The 20,647-nt window shown below is 40.7% G+C and overlaps 1 protein-coding gene across 17 annotated transcripts in view; it reads right to left on the bottom strand.

Annotated features, from left to right (window-relative positions):
• GRIP1 (glutamate receptor interacting protein 1) overlaps positions 1-20,647 on the bottom strand; it is a 366,320-nt gene that overhangs the window by 36,501 nt on the left and 309,172 nt on the right. For 11 of the 17 annotated variants that reach the window (XM_061467161.1, XM_061467157.1, XM_061467163.1 and 8 more), the window contains 5 exons: positions 14,901-15,048; positions 13,129-13,298; positions 8,138-8,293; positions 2,812-2,998; positions 1,432-1,577 (listed from right to left, as the gene is read on the bottom strand). In XM_061467161.1, the coding sequence (XP_061323145.1) occupies positions 1,432-1,577; positions 2,812-2,998; positions 8,138-8,293; positions 13,129-13,298; positions 14,901-15,048 (807 nt within the window). Of the gene's footprint in view, positions 1-1,431; positions 1,578-2,811; positions 2,999-8,137; positions 8,294-8,989; positions 9,146-13,128; positions 13,299-14,900; positions 15,049-20,647 lie in introns of all 17 variants that reach the window. The other 6 variants (XM_061467166.1, XM_061467167.1, XM_061467171.1 and 3 more) reach the window with 5 other exon arrangements.

Raw genomic sequence — 20,647 nt, 5'->3', positions numbered from 1 at the left:
TTTTTGAGGTTTAAGTCAATTTATGGAGATTGCATGGGCCAGCAGCTTGCTGAGACTGCAGGTTTTCAGCTCATATGCAAGTTCTGTGAGCATTATGAGGAAATTTTAGTGCTGGCAGATAACTTCCAATTAAAAGGACAGGCAGCAGATCAAGTCTTAAAGAGTTTCAGGTCTTTGTGGCTGCAGGTGTAACATATTTTTAACTGTCTGCTAAGGTAACTGCATGGATTTTACATCTACTGGCAAGAAGAGGACTCAAAACATCACTAATGGAGAAGCAGCTTGAGCTAACTGAGGCAAAAACACCTTGAATATCTGCAGCACTGTATCTGAATCCTGACTTTTGGCATCACTGCCAGCAAAAGTTTGAACTTTTACCTGAAAAGGAGCAACTGAAATTACAGCCATGGAAACATATAAACATACATGTGGTAGAGGAGTTTAACCATGAGTGTGAGTTTGCTGACATGGAGCCAATGGGAGCAGCACAAACAAGTCCAGGCACTGAAATACACACAGGATGTCAGGTGTATTTAAATGACTTTAATGATTTGATTTTCTTACTTTTTAATACTTAATTCCCTATGCATAAGAATGTACATATTGTATTTGTTGGGTTTTTAACATTAGACTAGATGTGTGCATGCTAAAAGATTATACAGAATTCCTCTAGGAACCTTTAGCCCGATTTTGACCTCATGATTTATAACAGCATTAACTACAATCACACTATGCAAAATACAGCACATCCAACGTCATGACTTCAAAGGAGCTACTGCCAGGTGAGCACAAGAGGCACAGAAGCTTTTACTATTTACATAGTGGAACAGTGCGCATACATGATGTCTACTTGTTTGATTTACACAATCTGTGAATTTAGAGGTGTATGCTGTATGCTTAAACACATTACAGAACAAAGAAAAGACACTGGTAATAATAAAGACTCACCAGCAACATTAACAATGATTTTTTGTGGCTTTTATTAATTCAGTTTCTATTATTTTATTTAGATTGTTGGTGTGAGATATCGTAAGTGAAATTCTTCAGTTTTCTGCTTATCCACTCTTTTATAATACTTTTCTGTCTAATAAAACATTTCATTAGCTGCCCTGTAGAGGATTTGTCTCTGCTCAGCAGAATATTGCTATCTCAGGGCAGAAAAATGTTTGGAAATAACTCAGAGGAGGGACTGTCACCAGATCTTACTATAGGTCTTGTCATTTCTGTTTGTGTTCTGAAGCACGCTGCAGGGCTTTCTCTACGTGAAATGAGAAAGCTGTACAAAAAGATACATGTTTCAAATGGGTCAGTTGAAATGGAATGCTGTATATGTGAGAAGAAAGTCTCCACCTTGGATGCCGAACACTCACAATGTGCTTGGGATTTATTCATTCACTTTTCTTGCAAGACAGAATAACAGTACATTCATACCTGCAACATCAAATTCTACTTCCAAAGTGACCTTGTTGGTGATAGAAGAGTCTCTGAGCAGTTGATTGGCCTCATCAAAAGTGCTGTCTTCTGTTGGGATACCGTTTATTGCCACTATTCTGTCTCCTATTTGCAGCACCCCACACCTTGATACACAGTGATACAAAACAACCAGATGTGCACGTTACCAGAACCAGCATTATCATCGAATCATAGAATTGTTTAGGTTGTAAAGACCTCTAAGATTATCAATTCCAACCACTAACCTAATGCTGCTAAGTCCACCACCAAACCATGTCCCTTAGTCCCACATTTACATGTCTTTTAAATACTGCCAGGGATGGTGACTCAGCCAGTTCCCTGGGCAGCCTGTCCCAGAGCCTGACAACTAGTTTGGTGAATGAACACTGAAGGCTAGAAAACCCCAGTTCCCTGAGCCACCCATCATCAGACTTGTTCTCTAGACCCTTCATCAGCTTCATTGTCCTTCTCTGGACACACTCCAGTGCCTCAATGTCTTTCTTGCAGTAAGGCGTCGAAAACTGAACACAGTGTTTGAGCTGTGACCTCACCAGTGCCGAGTACGGGGGGACAATCACTTTCCCAGTCTTGCTGGCAGAACTATTTCTGATACAAAGCATCTGCTCAAACACATTCAACCTAACCTTGAAGGGTAAGTGTGGCATAGCAGCCCAACAGTCTACCTGGGCACAAAGCAGGACAGAAGCTGCTGCTGCTCCTTTGCACCAAGACACCATCAAGCTCTCCCAACATGGGTTGTGCTCATTAGGTGCTGGGGCTCAGGAAGACAGGCATGGCCCTCAGGCCTCCATCCCACCCATGGACATCACCTCTGCATCTGACACTGGGCTACAGGTGGTGTAGCTCTGCAATAATGGCTAGTACTTGCCTATGCAACTACTATTGTCCTCATGCCATGACTGAAGGCATATATAAGCATGAAAATGCAACTGAAATGCTGCAATGAAATCATTAGTAAGTCAAAACTCTTGCATTCCTTAAGATTTGGTTTTGTACCCGAACTGAATAGAGCTGGACTTGCCCTCCCCCATGGCACAATAAATTACCACTATTTTGATTTCCAATGTTTCCCATTTCCCTCTTCCCCTCCCTTTTGCCTGAATATAGCTTCCAGTCTCCTGCCAGAGGACTCTGGATGACAAAACCACTGGTGCTTGTCATTCTTCTTACAGCTGATCAAGCATATGAAATACCCTTGTCAGAACACACAGCTTATTATTTGCCACACTTGCATTGAGCAAGGCCCTGCAATCTGTCACAAATTGAAAGCAACAAGCCCAAAGTACCCCAAGGAATGCTCACCAGAATGTACTTAGCAGCCAACTGAAAGAAGCTCACCTTTCCGCCGGACTGTCAGACTCAATATAGGAAATGAGAGGTGGAGAGGTCAAGGTCTCAGTAGCAAACACGCTACCCTGGAGCTGTATCCCAAACCCCACCATGGGGTCAGCTGTCAGCACTACTTCTGTGGTTTCTGTGTGGACAACCTGCCCAGCCAAACCAACAGTGCTAGAGGCTAAAGACACTACAAAACAGAGCAGACCAGGAGGAGAGACATTCATACACAGCAGAAATTTCATTGCTCTTTGAGCAAATTGATCTGTACAACAAACCTAGTCAATGAAACATCTCTTTTAAAGTCAACTTAGGCTAAGGTTCATAAATTATGCATCAACAGTTATGACACAGAAAAGAATAGAAAACATCTGGTTGTATGTTAGAATGCAAAAAGAGTAAAATAGATGTGTTTGACACTCCCACCCCCAAAATCTCAGAACATCCCTGAATTCTGTTTGCACTAGGTTTGAGGCGTGGATAAGCAGAATTTTCACAGGAGCTAAGGGAATTGGAAGCGCAAGCACAGCTGTTATTCAGGCTGATTCGCACGAGCTCTTTTGAACATTGCACAGCAATGCTCTGTTGTTAGCAGCAAAGCACATGGCCCAGGCTTGTTTGCAACAAATAAGGATGCCCTCCTGCCACACTGTATATGTTTGCTACATGTCAGCAATTTGCCAGGCTAATTGGGTAGTGTAAGTTGAACAAACCCCTCTGTTTTAGCAACCAGTATATCTCAAGAGATTGGGAGAAAAAAAGGTTCTTTGGGTTCTCTCAAAGGACCTGGGGGACACTTCTGTAAGAAACACAGGCAGCTACTTCTGTACTCCCGATTCACTCCTTCTATTGTTCTGAATGGGCTGCCTTAAAGAGCAAATCAAGACAAAACCAACATTGGGATTCAGTGCAATTACCTATGAAATGAGGAGACTGCACCTTCAGTTCTTTGATCTCTGCCTATATGTCTTGCATCATTGTTCGAATTCTCTCAGTGACGAACTACTGCCTTCCATTATGTCATACACAGAAAGCTAGGTTTTTTCAATTCCTGTTCAGACCAGTAATGTCAGTCCTCCAATGCTGAGGAATCTGAATGCTTTCGTGTTACAGATCTACACCATTGCCTCTCCATCTCTAACTTCCTTCAAGATCTGTTTCTGCCTGCAGGAGCTACTAAGAATTAGATAAAAGTTCAAGGTTTATTTGAGAGATTGTTTAACTGTGGATTTTTTTTCCTGGATGTGGGAAAAAATTAGTTGCTGTTTCCATACTACAGATAATACCAGCACAGCCGTGCAAAGATGCCGGAAGTTGTATAAGTATTTTCCACACTCTGGGGCTACAAGTATTAGCCTTTTGCTCTGAAATAAAACCTGATTTATGTGGCACAGTTGGCAATGACATTCTGCTCCAAAAGTTTCACTTGTCAAACTCCTCATTAATTTGTTTTCTCCCAGCAAAGCTCCTTTCAACTCTGAAATCACCTTTTCTAAATTACTGCGAATTCTCACTTACTTGAATTTTAATTTTCCTAAGGATTGTGTATTATTTTAGGTACTCAATAGCTTCTTTCTTACTGTTTCTTTTATCTGCACTCAGACATGGTCACATCCAAATGCAAGTACTAATTTGTTTTTAGAAATGGCCACCAGCTTTTGCATTCACTGCATTGAAGAAATGAGCTTCTCCAGTCCTCACTGCTGCAAAGGTTAAAATATGCCTAAACCAGATAAATTCAGAGTTTATATAATATCAGATCACCTAACACAACTTCTAGAAATGTCTAAATTTAGGGCATCCAAGCTCAAAAAAGTTCCATTTTCCCCTTCTTTGAGGGCATACAAGAATTACTTGCTAGCTGTGTCTTTGTTTCCCACAACTTGTGCTTCCATTCCTCCTGTGCAGCAGGCTCTGTAACTTTCTCACTCTTTTTCTAATGCCCTACTAGGGAGCCTAAAGGTCTCAAAACATTTATTTCAGCTTTCAGCACAGCTAAGTTTTTCATTCACATTGGGAAATTCAGTTAATATTTGTGGGATTTAAAACTCACCCCAATAAGCATTTTGATGATGTGGACACTTGAAAGTGACAATTAGGAACTCCTCCCACTCCCAAAGAAAATGGACCAGAAATAAAAAAGAGCAGAGATGGAAATATGTTTTCAAGTCATGTAACAACAGCTATCTGCTAAGCCTCTATAAAATGCCGCAAGTGCCCAAATCCATGATTTAAGGGCACGTTGGGATTTGTAGCAACAATAACTGCAGCAACAAACACTGCCATTTCTTTTTGCTGTTTGATGGATTCGAAGCTTTATAGGCCAGGAAGTAGCCTTAACGGTTTAAAAAGGAGCATGGATGTACATGCAGTTGTAGTGAACCCGGCTTGCTACTACTAGGGGTACATTTCAGCATATTTCTATAGTTTTCATCCCACTCTTAGGAACACTCCTGGGGTCTGGTTTACTAAACGCTCTGCAGTGACGTAAATAATAATCTTGAATGTGAAGACTACGTACTTGTTACTTTTATTCCTGCAGCCATACGAGAAACAGAGCAGGATGTATTTAAAGGTACATACGTGGATTATTATGCCTGCAGTCTCCCGCTCTAACGCTCAAGAAATTGCAAAATGGTCATGGTTCCTCCTGGCAGCAGCTAATTTGGATGTACTGAGAAAACAGCATCCATGTGCATCTATGGTCCTCTCTAATTTCTACCAGATATGGTGGTATCTAGTAAGCATCATGTAAAGTTGGCATAAAATTGTGTCTCACTTTCAAGTACTAATATGGGCCTATAACAGTGAACTTCAGGATTTAAACTTTAACTAAATAATGATCTAGAGAGTTTCCTGAATGAATACCATACTTTAAAACAAATGAAAACAAAATAAAAACAAGAAGGCAGAGGAAAACAAGTGGCATAAACAAAGCACGTGAGAGCAGGGCAAGCCTTTGACTTTTACAGCCACGTGTTTGGAAAGATCTGTTTAACTAATGCAATGATTGTGAAATCATGGCTATAAAACTCTCGGACCCTGCTGTATCATCACACTTCATTATCATGAAGTTTAGCATGATCACAGGAAATTATGCAGGTTTGCCTAAATCACTTGAAACATAAACTTTATAGCACCCTTCACCAATACATCCTTTTCTTCCCAAATGACATCTTAAAAGATTTATTAGAAGTTACATTAATAAAACCCTGAAGTTATCCAAGAGGATTAAATAATAAAAAATCCCACTAAAACTGAGTGTGCTCTTCCTCTTCTAGGAAAAGGACAGCAGTCAATGCTAACTAGTTCTTATGAGTTTCCCACAAAGGGAGAGGGGCAAGGTCTTCCAAATCCTGTTGATGGCTGGTGGAAGGGTACAGTTTAGGACCAATTATTCTCTATTACAGTCACTTCTAGCACATTCAGTGCAGTGCAGGTCTCTTTAAGTTGGCTGTTACTGTAGTTACAAGTATGGTTAAAAGTCTAGAAATTGGAGTAAGGAACTCTGCATGGGCTAAAAGGCAAGCTCATGGAGACGGCGAGCAAGCCTGGCTGGCCAGTAAGTGCCTCTAAAGCCAGCTCTGATTCAGGGATCATGATGTAGTCACTGCTTGAGGTGAGACACAGACTCAGTGATAGGGCCAGTTCTGCGTATTTTCTAATGCTCTACATCCAGACTTCACAACACAAATACATAATATACAACCCCATAACAAAGCCTCATCCTAATTCCTCCTAGCTAGAGATTTATTTAATCATAGCAGCCTGTCATCCCCAGGGCCTTCTGACTTGAGGAATCTTTCAGGTGGGCTTCAGTGCTTATGTGACTGTCCCACTTAAATCTAATGTCATTGGCCTTGTTTTGAGCCTTTCTTTGCAGGATACCAAACTGCAGGGCATGGCTCCCTTGAAGGAAGAATGTCTTAAAAATACACCACCACAAGTAAAGGCTGTCTCCAAGATTCATAATAGGATTAGCTTTCAGGATTAACAGTCCTCTGTTGGATTGAACAGCTACAATAGAACACAACTGAAGAGCTATTTTTTTTTTGCATCCAGCATTATTTTACCATTAAAATAAATTACTATTAGAGTAACATTACTACTGTTTCTCATGTGCACATGAGGACATGTAAGAGCTGGACCCCTCCTGATGACACGCCATGGATGGACACGCTATCTCCCCATGACGCAAAACAATGTATTGGAAGCTAACATGTCAATAAATGAGTTGTGAAAAATGGCTGATCAGAGTAAAAATAAAAAACGCACTTACGGGCAAACATTATGTAAAAATATTTGCTTTACAAATGAAATAAGAACAAGCAAGCAACAAAAAACTGCAAGAAAGCAAAACCTCAGTTTCAAGTGTTTCCTCAGAACTCCACAGTGACAGGCCTTAGATGGAGGCTACTGGTTTTCTCTGGTTTTACTATCACCATGGGAAATATTTAATACAGGGCAGCAGTGCTGTAATGCACAGCAGCTCAGTTTTTCCAGAGTGGACCTGTAAGCATTAATTAGCTGGAACAGATCATTTAGAGAGCAGTTCTCAGCTCCCTGCTCTGGAGGAACTGAGCTGCTGAGGATCACACAAAGATGTACAAGCCAAAAGGAGAGGCAGCACTTACACAGAGTCTGGGAAACAATGTGCTCATACAGCCATATTCCTCTGGCTCAGTGAATACTTGGCAATATGCAAAGTGGAACAGCCTGAAATATATCCAACGCTGACTTGGGAAATTACTGACTCTTGGGAAATCCATGCTTTGAACCCCAGAGAGTCGTCAGAAACAAGGCTATTTAGTCTTCACTGTTATTTGTTGCTCTTCTTCACAAAATTGACCATACAGGTTACGATGTAGATACAAACATTAAAACTACTTAGGAGGTACTGTGGCAAGCTTTTCTCCTTCTGTCATATGATAGTTGGTTGAGCTTACCAGCAATCTGTTTTGAACTATTCAGCTATGAATTCTAATCTCTGGTGGAAACGGGAAGAGCTGAAAAAGGTATTTAAAAATAAAGGTATTTAAAAATAAAGGTATTTAAAAATAAGTAATGGTATAATAAACTCTTCCACAATTGTCTGAAGAAAACATTGCTTTACATGTTTCAGATTAGACAGTTAAACTGCATTTCATCTCATTTTAGCTTGGACAAATATTTGTATGCTGATGCTTCCCTACATCTAACAGAAACTCCAATTATTTCTCTTCTGCCTAGTAGATACGTATTAATTAAGGTACTTTGTACCTTTTTCCTGTATCTTCCCCCTCCTCCACCCATTCACTGCACATTTGGAGCAAATGCTGTTACCACCTACAGGAGCTTTTGAAGTCCTTCTTTTTCATCCTCCGCCTCATCATTGTCCCACGCGGGCTGGTGGAGTAGAGGCTGCGAGGTAAGGTCCCCATGTTCAGGGAACTCAGGCTGTATGCACTCATGGAGGTAGGAGAGAAGGACGAAGACACCAAAGCTGCTGTAAGAAATCAGACACTTGGCACACAGCACTCATTCTTCATAGAAGAGCGTGGCACATGCCTATAACTCATCAATGAATCAAACAACGTGTATGATGCACAGGAATGGTTTGTGCATTTCAGATAACAAAGACATTAAACCACATAGGTGACCCTAGGTAACAGTATAGCCAGCATTTCCTGAAAATACCTGCTGGAAGCTAACAAAGATAATGTAGATACCAAAAGTACATTCATTGGATACAGCTTATTTTAGGCAAAGAATGTTAAACTAAATTTTTCAACACATATCCATGAACCAATGCAGATCAATATGTCTAGATACACTGATTTTAGAAATGCCTTTTTGTAGAAGGTGATTTCTGACAAAGTATTTTTAAGCAATGCTTCGCATGCAGAAATTGTGCTTTATTTGCACTACTCAAATCTAACGGTCTACTCATATAGCAAGAGCTGATTCATTCAGAATTTTCAAGCCTTTTTCTGTCCACAAAAGTTGCCTTGTTACAGAAAGAAAAGGCATAAAATGTCAGAAATAACCTTGGCATGGCTATGAAAAAGTGTAGCATTCATAAAACTGAAAAGGTTTTAGTGCCTGAAATGGGAAAATTATGAGTGAAAGAAGAGGGGAGGGAGGAAGAGGAAGAAGAGGAGGAGGAGAGACTATGTCAGCAGGAAAAAGTGTGGAACATTACGAAGGCTTTTTTGAGGAGATGCTTTCTGGAATTTCAAGGCTGGCATCCTGCAATTGTCAGGGTGGTAGGTGTTATAATGGTGGTAGGTGAGGAGGCTGCTGTGGCTGCTGGCACACGAATCCCAGGTAAGTTGCCTGTTGCTTCTTTGAAACTTCACTGCCCACATGAAGGGATGATGGAAAATCAGAAAACAAAAGGACCAGAGAAGAGGGAAAAGTAACTGAACTGCACAAACAAAAAAAGAAGTCAAAAATGGAAATTGAAATGAAAATCAAATAATAAATAACCTGGTCTTGTCTTCTCACCAGGGGGTGCTAAGCTGAGGAACAGAAATAGTATTTCTTTTTTCTCAGAATAAATGCTTCTGATTTTTTTTTTTTTTTTGGTCTTGTATTTATTTTTAAAAAGATTAGTACTGAATCAATTTCTAATCTCACTCTGGCTTTAGGAGCTAAGATTGCAGAATTCCTTAGAAAATACTAAGGTATTACATCTGATCACTAACTGAAGGTTAGTAAGTCTCTCCTTGCATTCATCTGCTAAAAAGACCAACAGATACTATAAATAGCACTACCTGGAATGGAGATGTTTACTTGCCAGTCATTTCAATTTACTGCATTGACATTTTAATTCTGCCACCATCTATTGTTGGCATTATGCTACTCTGTGCAGTAAACGACTTCCCTGGACCAGCAGCTGAAAACCTGTATCCTGAAGCCTGGTTAATAAAGAAAAGAGTTCTTATTGATTAGGTGGATGTGCAATTTATTGTGTTTTTTTTTTGTCAACTTGATCTTTAAATCTTTAAAATGACCCTTTTCTGGATGAAATTTGAAACCATATTTAACGCTGATTCTAAGCATGGGCAGCCTGGGACATGCCAAAAATGAAGGCCAATATTTACCAAGAGAATGGGAAGCATCTCAGTTGATGTGTCAAATATTAAAGGAAAATGACTTAAGTCACCCCTCATTAAATACAGTCTATTTATCATGAAATTTAGCATCACCATGTGCTTGCTGAACTACATAGGAACACTATAAACTATTCACTCAGATGACTGAGGGGTTCACCCATACAGTGAAACCACACGTAGTCTTTGGTCCATGAGCTGTACTGCTTTTCTATGCTACCTGCTCCAACTATAATGGCTGCAGACACATATAACAGTAGCCAAAAATCTTGACTGTTTAGGTTGGACCCACACCTTGTGTTCCTTGTGTGGGAAAATCGTAGTCACCACAGCACTGTGCAGTATCAGAAGAAAAGCTACTCTTTCATTTCACTTCATATTTACATGAGTAATGATCTGCTAATTGTCTGAAAATATTAACCCTCCTCTGACTCAAAAGCAACGTCTGTCACTGTGGGGAGGAGTACACACCAGGGAAGGGAGAGGAAAAGGAGAGTACAGGGGCCCATCATATCCCCACAGCCTTGTGGGGAGATTGGCACTCTGGAGGCCCTGGCACTCCCAGTCATGCTCCTGTGTCTTTCATCAGGGTGCCCTGGGTCTGTCTCAGAGCACCCCCTCCGTGCCCTGATGTGTTTGAATCAAAAGAATCCATTTGTTTTCCTGCCCTCAACAGATACCAAAGGCAAGGGTTGGGTGGGATGCCAGTACCTGCCAGCCCGCGCCTTGGGGTGCCTCACCCATGGGCTCAATCGCCAGTGACCTCAGAGACTTTGGAAAATCTCATGTCAGCGAGAGTCCCAGAAACAGCAGCAGTAGCCGGATATAGCCATAGGTGTCTTACAGACTTATGTATCTTCTCAGATGAAACTGTCTATTTGATTACACACACAGACAGCAAAATTTCCAAACTTTTAACTACGGTGTAAAAATGAAAATCTAATAAGAACGACATGGCTAGGTGGATTTTCATTATTTTCAGGTTGCTGTGAGCTTTGCTTAATTAAAAAGACTGCTTCCAGCAGGAAATTATCTGCCAGTCTTTGATTTTTTTTTCTTTTTTTTAATGTTTTATTTTCACACTGAGAGTTGAGATAAAAATGTCCTCCCAAGCGGGGAGGCACACAGATTTGGTTTGCTCAGCTTGAACAAGAATAATCCCAATTCAACAAAAGTTCTGTAAAAGAAAATCCTATCGTGTGTAACTGTAGTAATTCAGTGGTAATTTGAGCTATTCCAACCCAGGGCTGTGTACAGTGAACATAAAACTAATGGGGCAGCAAGAGAAATGAATGTTAGCAGCACGGTATAAAGGAAAAAAAAAAATATGAAAAAAAAAATCTGATCTTTTATAGTGCTCTCCATTTTATTTTAGGGCTAAAATTTCAATTTATTTTATATGCTAAATTTCCTGCCCTTTTAAAATTCCTAACATGTTCCCCTAAGACCAATAACTGAGCTTAACAGATACAGCCCTAAGGATTCAGCTTAGCCCAGATACATAAAAGGAGCTTTGCAAACTCTGCAGCACCTAGGCCACACACCACACCTGATGAAAGGTTGCTTCCAAGAGGGTACTTGCTTCCATAATGCATGTTACACCTTGAGTTGGTTGTGATACTGGAGTATTACTACCTGGTGAGGGGCTGGGAAGGGCTGTAAACATCACAGTTAGTCTGCCTTACTTAAGAAAGCAACTTAATTGGATTTGTTCCCAAAAGATGCTCCTTGCAGATCCCCCTGATAGGATTTTTTAATGATCAGTTCCTAACCCTGGTATGGCAAGAACATTACTTTTTCTAAGCATCTACACTGGGTCAAGGTGACTAGAACATCAATGGCATCATTTTGTTTTAAATGTTGGTTAAGAAATAATTGCTTCAAGTTACACAATCACCTACATAAATCTTTGGCCCTGAGACTTATCTTCCCAAAACCAACACTCTTCAAAGGTTCTTTAACCAGCCAGAAACTGATTGTGTGACATCTTCACTTAAAAAAAACCCATTTGCAACATGCTGTCATAACTGAAAAGAATAGAAATACATTGCAAAATTTGGTCTCCATCTCATTCTGCTGCTGCAGTACCACTCTCTGCTCCTTTGCCCCTCTAACTGGCTTAAGTAGAAAGGGGAAAGAAGTGCTGAATAATGGAAGAACAGGGGCTATTTTCTGTTCACCCTGGTCCAAGGGGAAATGAGTATCTCCCCAGCTACTAGTTCGACATTTACCACTCTGACAAACTGACCAGAGTGTCACTTATCCAGGGACAGCCTGGATCTTAGATAGATGTCCAAGAATATTTACCATCATTGACATGTCTAGGCCTCAGAAATCTTGTCTTGGTCTAATGAAGGCAGAAGCACAGTAACACAGCCTCAGAAGATGGTACCACTGGTTCATACTGCAACACAGGTACGTATTTGTCTGTTGGTAACCCTTGTTATTTCTTTGACTGCCACCAACGTGCAATACGTTAGACTGAACTTACGTATACCATGAATTAACCACTTTCTATGGATTATTTAGAAGACAAGACAGGCAGCCCCCATCTTCAAATGCTAAGACATTTAATATATATTTGGTTTGAAATTGGGAAGCTATTCTCTTCAAGCATGTTGGTATGAAATAAATATCACGGTGAAAAGTCTGGGATCTAGGGAACTGTTTAGAAACAAACCTTTTTCATAAGCACTGACAATGAGCCCATGAAGCAATCTCAGAAGTACTTGAAAGATGATGGCTTTCAATAATAATGCCATTAACAAGAGAAAATACAGGGCTTTTTTCAGGTATTTCAGGGGAGAACAGATGTTACTAATGAAGTGTTCATAACAGACTAACAAGTTGATATACTGAAAAGAAGTTGGCTGTGGTCCTTCCTCCCCCACTCTACATTTAAGAAGCAATTTAGAGATTCATTTACTGAAGTTGCCCCTCCAATGACTGCAGCAATGAGTCAACAGGTGTCTTTATGTACATTTACAAGTGTGCAGAGCCACTTCTCAGTAAAACATTTCACTCTCTATCCACAGGAATTTCAGAGGGTACATTAAAGTCGAGAAAACTCAGAGCTTCTCAGAAACTGCAGAACCATAACCTGCGGAGCTGAAACAACATTTACAGACATAACTGCCATGATAGCTTTCTTGGCCATTCAGCAAGGGCAGCCAAAGTGAAAGGCAGAAACAATAAGAGCAGTCTTTGGTGTTACAGATCCTCTTACCGTGCTCCGGGCCTTTCAGTGCCAGCCGTGTCTGGTGATGAGGAAGGATCTCAAGTTTGACATTATCTGCTGCATTAGCCAAAAACTGCGTTGCTTCTGCCAGTGTACAGTACTCCATGCTGGTGCCGTCAATGGACAGAATATGGTCTCCTACATGTAATGCACCACATCTACATAAAAGGGGAAAAACTCAGTATGATCAGGTATACTCCTTGCTTGGCAAATGAGCTTTACTGCCTTCAAACTGGTCATGACAAGTATGAACGCGTTCTTTTTTTCGAGAGAGATTTGTGCTTTGTAGGCATTGTCACTGGTCAGACTTTATATCTATTAGTACAAACCTTAAAAACAATTCAGTTAATACAGTAGATGCCAAGACATCACTCACAGAACTGGAATGGGATAGCTGACTATAAAAATATGTGTGAATGACAGCAGAATAAAATGAGAAGAGCTTAAGGAGACTCAAATAACTTGGTCACATATCCCTCACACAAGCACCCAGTTCATCATTTTCTGAGTTACAGTTCAAACATTTATTAGTACGAAAGCTATACATGATGATGAAATTATGCAGTAGTCAAACAAATAATGAAACCAGGGCTAGCATGGTGACTTGAGGAGTGGGGTGGGGAGGGGGCTATCTGCTAAATCTTGCTGCACTCAAGAGACTGGCTACTGGATGAGTTGAGAAATGCAAACACAGCAGTCAGCATCCCGACGTACCAGTCAAGTGGACAGCTCCTTTAATTGGTTACCCCCTGCGAAATGGGAAAAAACAGAGGGAGAAAATTAAAGCATCCTGCACCATTGAACTGGAGAACACCCCTGGATCAATGGCCGTCACTCTCAAAGTTTCTACTGTAGGGAAAAGCCCACAGAGGAGCTGTAGACTCACTGCTACAAGTGGGTGCTACCAAAAGCACCGTTGTCAGAGAGAAGTTACAAGGTAGGGTGACTGGGGACATGCAGGAGGAATTTGCTGCTGAAACGTAATACTTAAGGAATTTTTCGATAGAGATATGTATATAGAAATATACTGTATATGTATAAACACATACACACACACATACACACGCACGCACCTCAGAAATGATCTCACAGCTCTATTACAGAGCTTTAGACCACTGGGGAAAACTATCTACCATTTTTTTAAAATGGTTTAAATGGTTTTATTTAAACATTTAAATGAAGTGGAAAAGCTGCAGCAAAATAACTTCAAACCACAGAAGCCAGTCTTTGGAATACCTCAGTTGTATTCTACAAGATCAATTAAAAATCCAGACCTAAGGAGCTCCATTTCACTGTGCCACAAGAATGAGCGATCTAGTCTAAAAGAACACCTCAAGGTTGCAAAGCCTCAAAATTTACTTCCCTCAATAGCTGTTCCACACTGTGGGCTTACTTCCAGTGGGTTATGTATTGTTTTAAATGCGGATCTCTGCCACAGCGTTACATTTAATAGTCAGAGCAGACCTCTAAACTCCTGTGCTGCATAGTGCAAGCAGACAGTCACATATTACATGGGGGCTGGCTTATGCCACTGAATACTACATGAATGAGCTAAAATAACTTGTGTCCTGGAAGCCTTAAACTCGGCAGTATGGAAAAACAATCGGACAAAGTGCTGATTCTAAGACCTGCAACCTTAAGAGCGTCTGGTTCAGTCCATTTTATCAAAAAAGGGAAGGGTTTCTTTAAAACCAAACTGAATGAAAGTACAAATAAAATGGATGTATGGACTTGCAGTGCCAGCCTTCTGTCACACTCACCTGTCTGCAATACTTGCAGATTTGATTTTGTCTATGACAATGACCTGCTTGTTGCAGCACATCGAGGTAGTTAGTGCAACCCCAAGAGCAGCACCGGGAGTTTTGGCAACTTCAACTAGCAGCGGTCCAGATGCTGTTGCTACCGAATCTGGTAAAATTAGACAACAAAAGATCAGTATTATACCTATGTAGTACTTACACCATTTTCATAGTTTCCCCCACAAAATCTCCATGGCTATTCTATTTCTCTAACCAGACAACATGTCACTTAAAGAAATTCTGGAACAGCATCATTTTAGGTGTCAAATATCTGATCTTAGTGTTGAAAATTATGAAAGCAAGAAGAAGTTTGTGAATCTGGCACGTCTTGGAGCTCTCAGTCTGTCAGAATCAGAGATGGACTAGGTTAGGGAACCAGGATGTGTTAATGAACCATGAACCACTCTCTGGAACAACTGAAGCTAAAAACCACCTGGAATTTAAAACAGGCATGGTTAGAGAAGGATGATAAATTAAATTTCAGAAAAGAAGAGAAAGGTCTAAGGACAACAGCTATGATAATGGAACTGTAGAATCATAGAGTAGTTAGGGTTGGAAAAGACCTTAAGATCATCCAGTTCCAACCCCCCTGCCATGGGCAGGGACACCTCACACTAAAAACCGTGTCACCCAAGGCTCTGTCCAGCCTGGCCTTGAACACTGCCAGGGATGGAGCATTCACAACTTCCCTGGGCAACCCATTCCAGTGCCTCACCACCCTTACAGTAAAGAACTTCTTCTTTATATCCAATCTAAACTTCCCCTGTTTAAGTTTTAACCCGTTACCCCTTGTCCTATCACTACAGTTCCTAATAAAGAGTCACTCCCCAGCATTCCTATAGGCCCCCTTCAGATACTGGAAGGCTGCTATGAGGTCTCCAGGCAGCCTTCTCTTCTCCAGGCTGAACAGCCCCAACTTTCTCAGCCTGTCTTCATACGCGAGGTGCTCCAGTCCCCTGATCATCATCGTGGCCCTTCTCTGGACTTGTTCCAACAGTTCCATGTCCTTTTTATATTGAGGACACCAGAACTGCACACAATACTCCAGGTGAGGTCTCACAAGAGCAGAGTAGAGGGTCAGGATCACCTCCTTCAACCTGCTGGTCACGCTCCTTTTGATGCAGCCCAGGATACAGTTGGCTTTCTGGGCTGCGAGCACACTGAGGCTGGCTCATGTTCATTTTCTCATCGACCAACACCCCCAAGTCCTTCTCCGCAGGGCTGCTCTGACTCTCTTCTCTGCCCAACCTGTAGCTGTGCCTGGGATTCCAATGAAGAAGACAAAGAAAGGGTCTACCAGAAATCCCTCACAAAAAGAAAGAACAATTTAGGAGAAAATGGTGAAAGCGCAGGAGGCATGACAGCTATAAATAGTAGGAGTTAAAGCAAAATGCATGTGAGGAGGTTCAGAAGATCCCTGCAATATCCTGCCACTGAATAAATTAATGCCTTGTAACAACACACGCATAGTAAATGACCAACACCAAAAAAAGACAGTAGAAAAACAGGAGGCAGCAACAGTCATGACTGATGTCTGTGGTGAGGAACTATGCCAAAGAGAGACAAGTGCTAGACGGAACAAAGAAACAGACAGCAATCTGCTTTCTAAATGCCAAAACAAAGCAGGCAGTGATAAGGGTGAAGTACATTCTGTAGAATGCCTGAGAACTGCTAACTGATACCTATCAATCACTAACTGATCTCAGAAGAATAAGATACAGTAAACAGAAGGCATACAGAAGGCATCCTTTAAGGACATAAAAAGACTGAGACAAAGAGAGGGGTATCAGAAGCCTTTGGAGGTGCTTACAATCAGAATACAGAAAAAACAAAAACTTATGCTGGAGCAAAGTTACCAAATGTCCTGCTAGCAAACAGACGAGATTTACATTCACTGGAGCCTGCTGTAGGAATGGTAAGAAAAGGTTCAACCGCAACATCTCTCAAAGTCCCTGAGATTGAAGCTGTAGAAGAACTGCATTCGGCTTCAAAGTATGGAGGAGAAGACAGATGTAAGATAACTCCCTTCAGTCTTAAGTCTAGAAAATTAGTCCAATAATGTAATTCTGACACTGAAGAGACAAAATGTGAAAGGGTGCATTACTGTTCAAAACTAATACGCCCTCATGATGATGCAAGAAATTGAATAAGAGCTTGATTAGCCAACACTCAGCTAAGGTGCTAGTTAAGAGAGTAACGTAGGTAAACTGAATATAGAAATTGAGTGAAAAAAGGTGCTTGGATGAAATAACATACAAAATCAGTAAAGCATCAGCTAATTATTTTAGAACTCCTTGTTTACGTGCCCTACCCTGTGCCCAACTTGAAATAGTTTTTATATTCCTGTTATCTCTTTGCCAGTTAGAAACCTGAGGATGTGAAGGGGAAATTAAGTATTTTTGGAAGTGTGCATTAAATGCAAGCAATTTTTGTTTCTGCTCAATTGGGACTGATTTTTTAAAGGCTGAATTTTCACAGGCACTACCAAAATAAGCTGCTTCACAAATCTGAACCAAACTTTAAAGTGTGATCCCCTAAAAGAGAGTCCACCCCGTAGCATTCCTGCTTGCAGCTTCAGGCACTAAACAGCTTTAGAGTTGGAAGAGCTGCCCTCAGTAGCTGTCTGTCTTTCTCTAGTAACTAAAGGAGGAGGTTATCACAATTAAACTCTTCTCTAGATGCCTTGTGAAGTGTTTAAGTAAGGCATAATGCACACAGTGACTTGCATACAGCCAAAGAAGCACACGCAGCAGAACAGAAGAATTCCCTATTTCCATTCCTGTGCTGAAAAACAATTATTTCTTCTTGAATATTCTAGTGGGTTCTGGCGCTACAAACAAGCTTGCATTCACAAACATATGGGAAGAAGACTCAAACAATGTCATCAGTACTGTGAGACAAACATTTGAACTCACATCGATCCAGAAAATGGCAAAGCCCAAGTTGTTACTGGCCTACTGCAACTTCTTTCTGTAATGACTGTCTTGAGAAGAGGAAACTAAATATCTGTTGAGAATGAGTATATCTTTCAAGAGTCTGCTCCTTTCCCAAGTTACTTGAGAAATGCATAATCAGCTTATGCTCTAGCGGTATTTCCCAGGTGCCTGTTGAAATACACTGGGAAAGCAAACCAAGCCAGACAGGATGAACAAATAAGATAACTACATTAGAGGAACCAGAAGAGAAGAAATGGAGTGTGTCTAACTGTGGAAAATAAACACAAGGAAGAGAAATCAGAAGGCAATAATCAAGCACACATTCCCTGACAGAGAAGTATCAGTTTATCATGTTGAAGTAAAGCATGGATGTGAAAAATGTATCATACAGGTATAAATTATTCATGGGTGAAGATGTTTCAGTCATTAAGATATTTATGCTGTGACTGAAGCACTTACACACTATGTTGATTTATTGGCTATGTAATTACATAAGATATACTGATGAATGTTTCCATGAAAAATGCTCTAGATTTTTGATTTTGTTAATCATTTTTCACACTTCTGAGCACTGCATCTCAATCAGTACAAGAGGCTTGATTAAAACCTCCCAGAGGAAGCAGTACTACTAATACATTCCGCATGCTAATACATTTCTTCAGCTAGATAGCAGCATACCTTTTTTATTTGACAGCTTAAATCACTGGCAACAAGGGGTTAGCATACTTTTCCGATGTGTAAATACACTACATGATATATAAAATTTGTGGATAAAATAAGCAGTGTCACATCCCCCCCCCCCCCCAACAGAGAATCACAAATCATTTTAAAAGTTGAAAAAAGAATTAAATCTTAGCCTGATAAAGTGATCACGTTACATGTGTTTATGTCCTTGTAAATGTATATATCTGCTAACCCTTACCTATCCTCACAGCTTGTTAAAGCCAGTTCCACAACTGGTGGATGGTGAAGGACAAGACCTCTTTAGGATTCCCACAGTGGGAAAGCCAAAAAATGAGCTGCTATTTTTCGGCAGCAAAGGATCAACATGTAAAACAGTACCTCTAAATGCCCTAAAAAGGCATTTGCTTCCCAAATATTTCTTGTACTTAAACCTGGGAAGTGCTGCTATACTGTGAGCTTGTTCCTGAAGGTACACTAAGCTCTGTTGCTATCATCTGTGCTCTGCAGCTTCCCACTTCTCTAACTGGAAAGTTTTGGATGCAGCTTTATATTTTTTCAGAAGTCATGGCAATACAAAGCACGAATCACGTTTTTCTGGAGCAACTTAAAAGAACCAAGAAGGAAGGATGTCAAAACAGATTTTGACTGTAAAGAGCCAGCTGAACCTACTGAAACCCACAGCTCCACAGGACTGCTATCGATCTTGCTTGGATGCTGCTGTATCTTCTAGTAATGACATGAGTGACAAACAAGAGGGTACCTTACTATCTCACACTGATTTTTCTCTTGCTAAGCTTCTTTCCTATTCACCTTAAAATTGTATATAGGAGGCCCATGTAATTTTCTCTGTTGTCATTGTGATTCTCTGACTCAAAGCAGTGGGAAAAAAGCATTAAAAAAAGCAAGTCTGTGCTGGTTCAGATCAGCAAATAAATGCACAGTTCTTCAGACCTTGCAGTTCTCCCCGTGCAAAGTCTTAATGCTTTCGTAGCAATGCATTCACAGATCTAAATGCGCCTCTCTCCCGTCAAACCAGAAGACAGCATTTCACAGAAGTACTTTTTCATGGTCAGAAAGCGTGTTCTCCTGCTTCTCACATCTTTCTTTGTTCCCTTCATAGAAGATCTTTGCAACCCACAGACAGTAAGTACAGCAATCTCTTCTTTTGTCCATTCAGTTGTCAGTAGACCTGATTCTTTACCTTCTCTCTCTTTTTCTGTAACCCTAATTTTTATACCCAGAACCTACGTGCCTCATGCTCAGACTCATCAAGAAAGCATAAAGTTAATTAGAACATTGGGACACTCAAAATATATTTTCAGAACACTAAGCCTCATTAAGCTGAGGTCATATGACACCTGGACATCTTTCTATACTTCTCCTAAAAGGAAAAACATCCTCTAGCCCTAAAGTACAATTTCCAGTGCCGATACACAAAGACTAGATGGATCACAGAGGTGCATTTTAGTGAAGCTAAGGAAGACTGTTGACGACTGAAAAAAATCTGAAATCTCTGACACTCTCTCCTCCTTTAAGAGCAAAAAGCTGGAACATTTACAGCAGATCAGTTTGAATCACTCCCAAGTGCCCTACACTTTATTCTTGCTTTCCTCTACTCTCTCTGTGCTCTTTTCTTAATTCACAAAAATCAATGATTCTTTTCCAGCATCAGCTCAGCAATCACACATGCTGCAGTTCTGATGTATATGGGTCAGTCATCGATTGCTCCTCAAGAAATCTATTGAGTAAACTCTCATAGAAGGACCCTCACAAGTCCTTAAATGCAGAAATGCAAAACCATTTCCTTGAACTTGCTTTCTTCAACAAAAATATGACAGAATGTAGGGAGGTGTATGTACTTACGTATGTGAGCCAATGTGCGTTACAGAAAGGGTCCAACACGAAACACTCTATTGCAGTCTATTTTTACTGTAGAAAGGTTGAGACAACCACATACCATCAGCACTCAAAGCAAAACTGGAAGGTACTTAGAAACTGCAGTGGCGAATCTGGTGTGTAAGGCCAGAATACGATGACAGCAGTCCCAGCTCCTGCAGCTAAATCTGGGCTTTATTTGCCATATCTCAG

The sequence above is a fragment of the Pezoporus flaviventris genome, unplaced genomic scaffold, assembly GCF_033815535.1.
Source record: "Pezoporus flaviventris isolate CSIRO_AGI_PZ_B2104156 unplaced genomic scaffold, CSIRO_AGI_Pfla_v1 ptg000045l, whole genome shotgun sequence".
Classification (NCBI taxonomy): Eukaryota; Metazoa; Chordata; class Aves; order Psittaciformes; family Psittacidae; genus Pezoporus; species Pezoporus flaviventris.
Note: the sequence above shows the minus strand (reverse complement) of the source record. Positions and strands in the feature narration are given on the sequence as shown.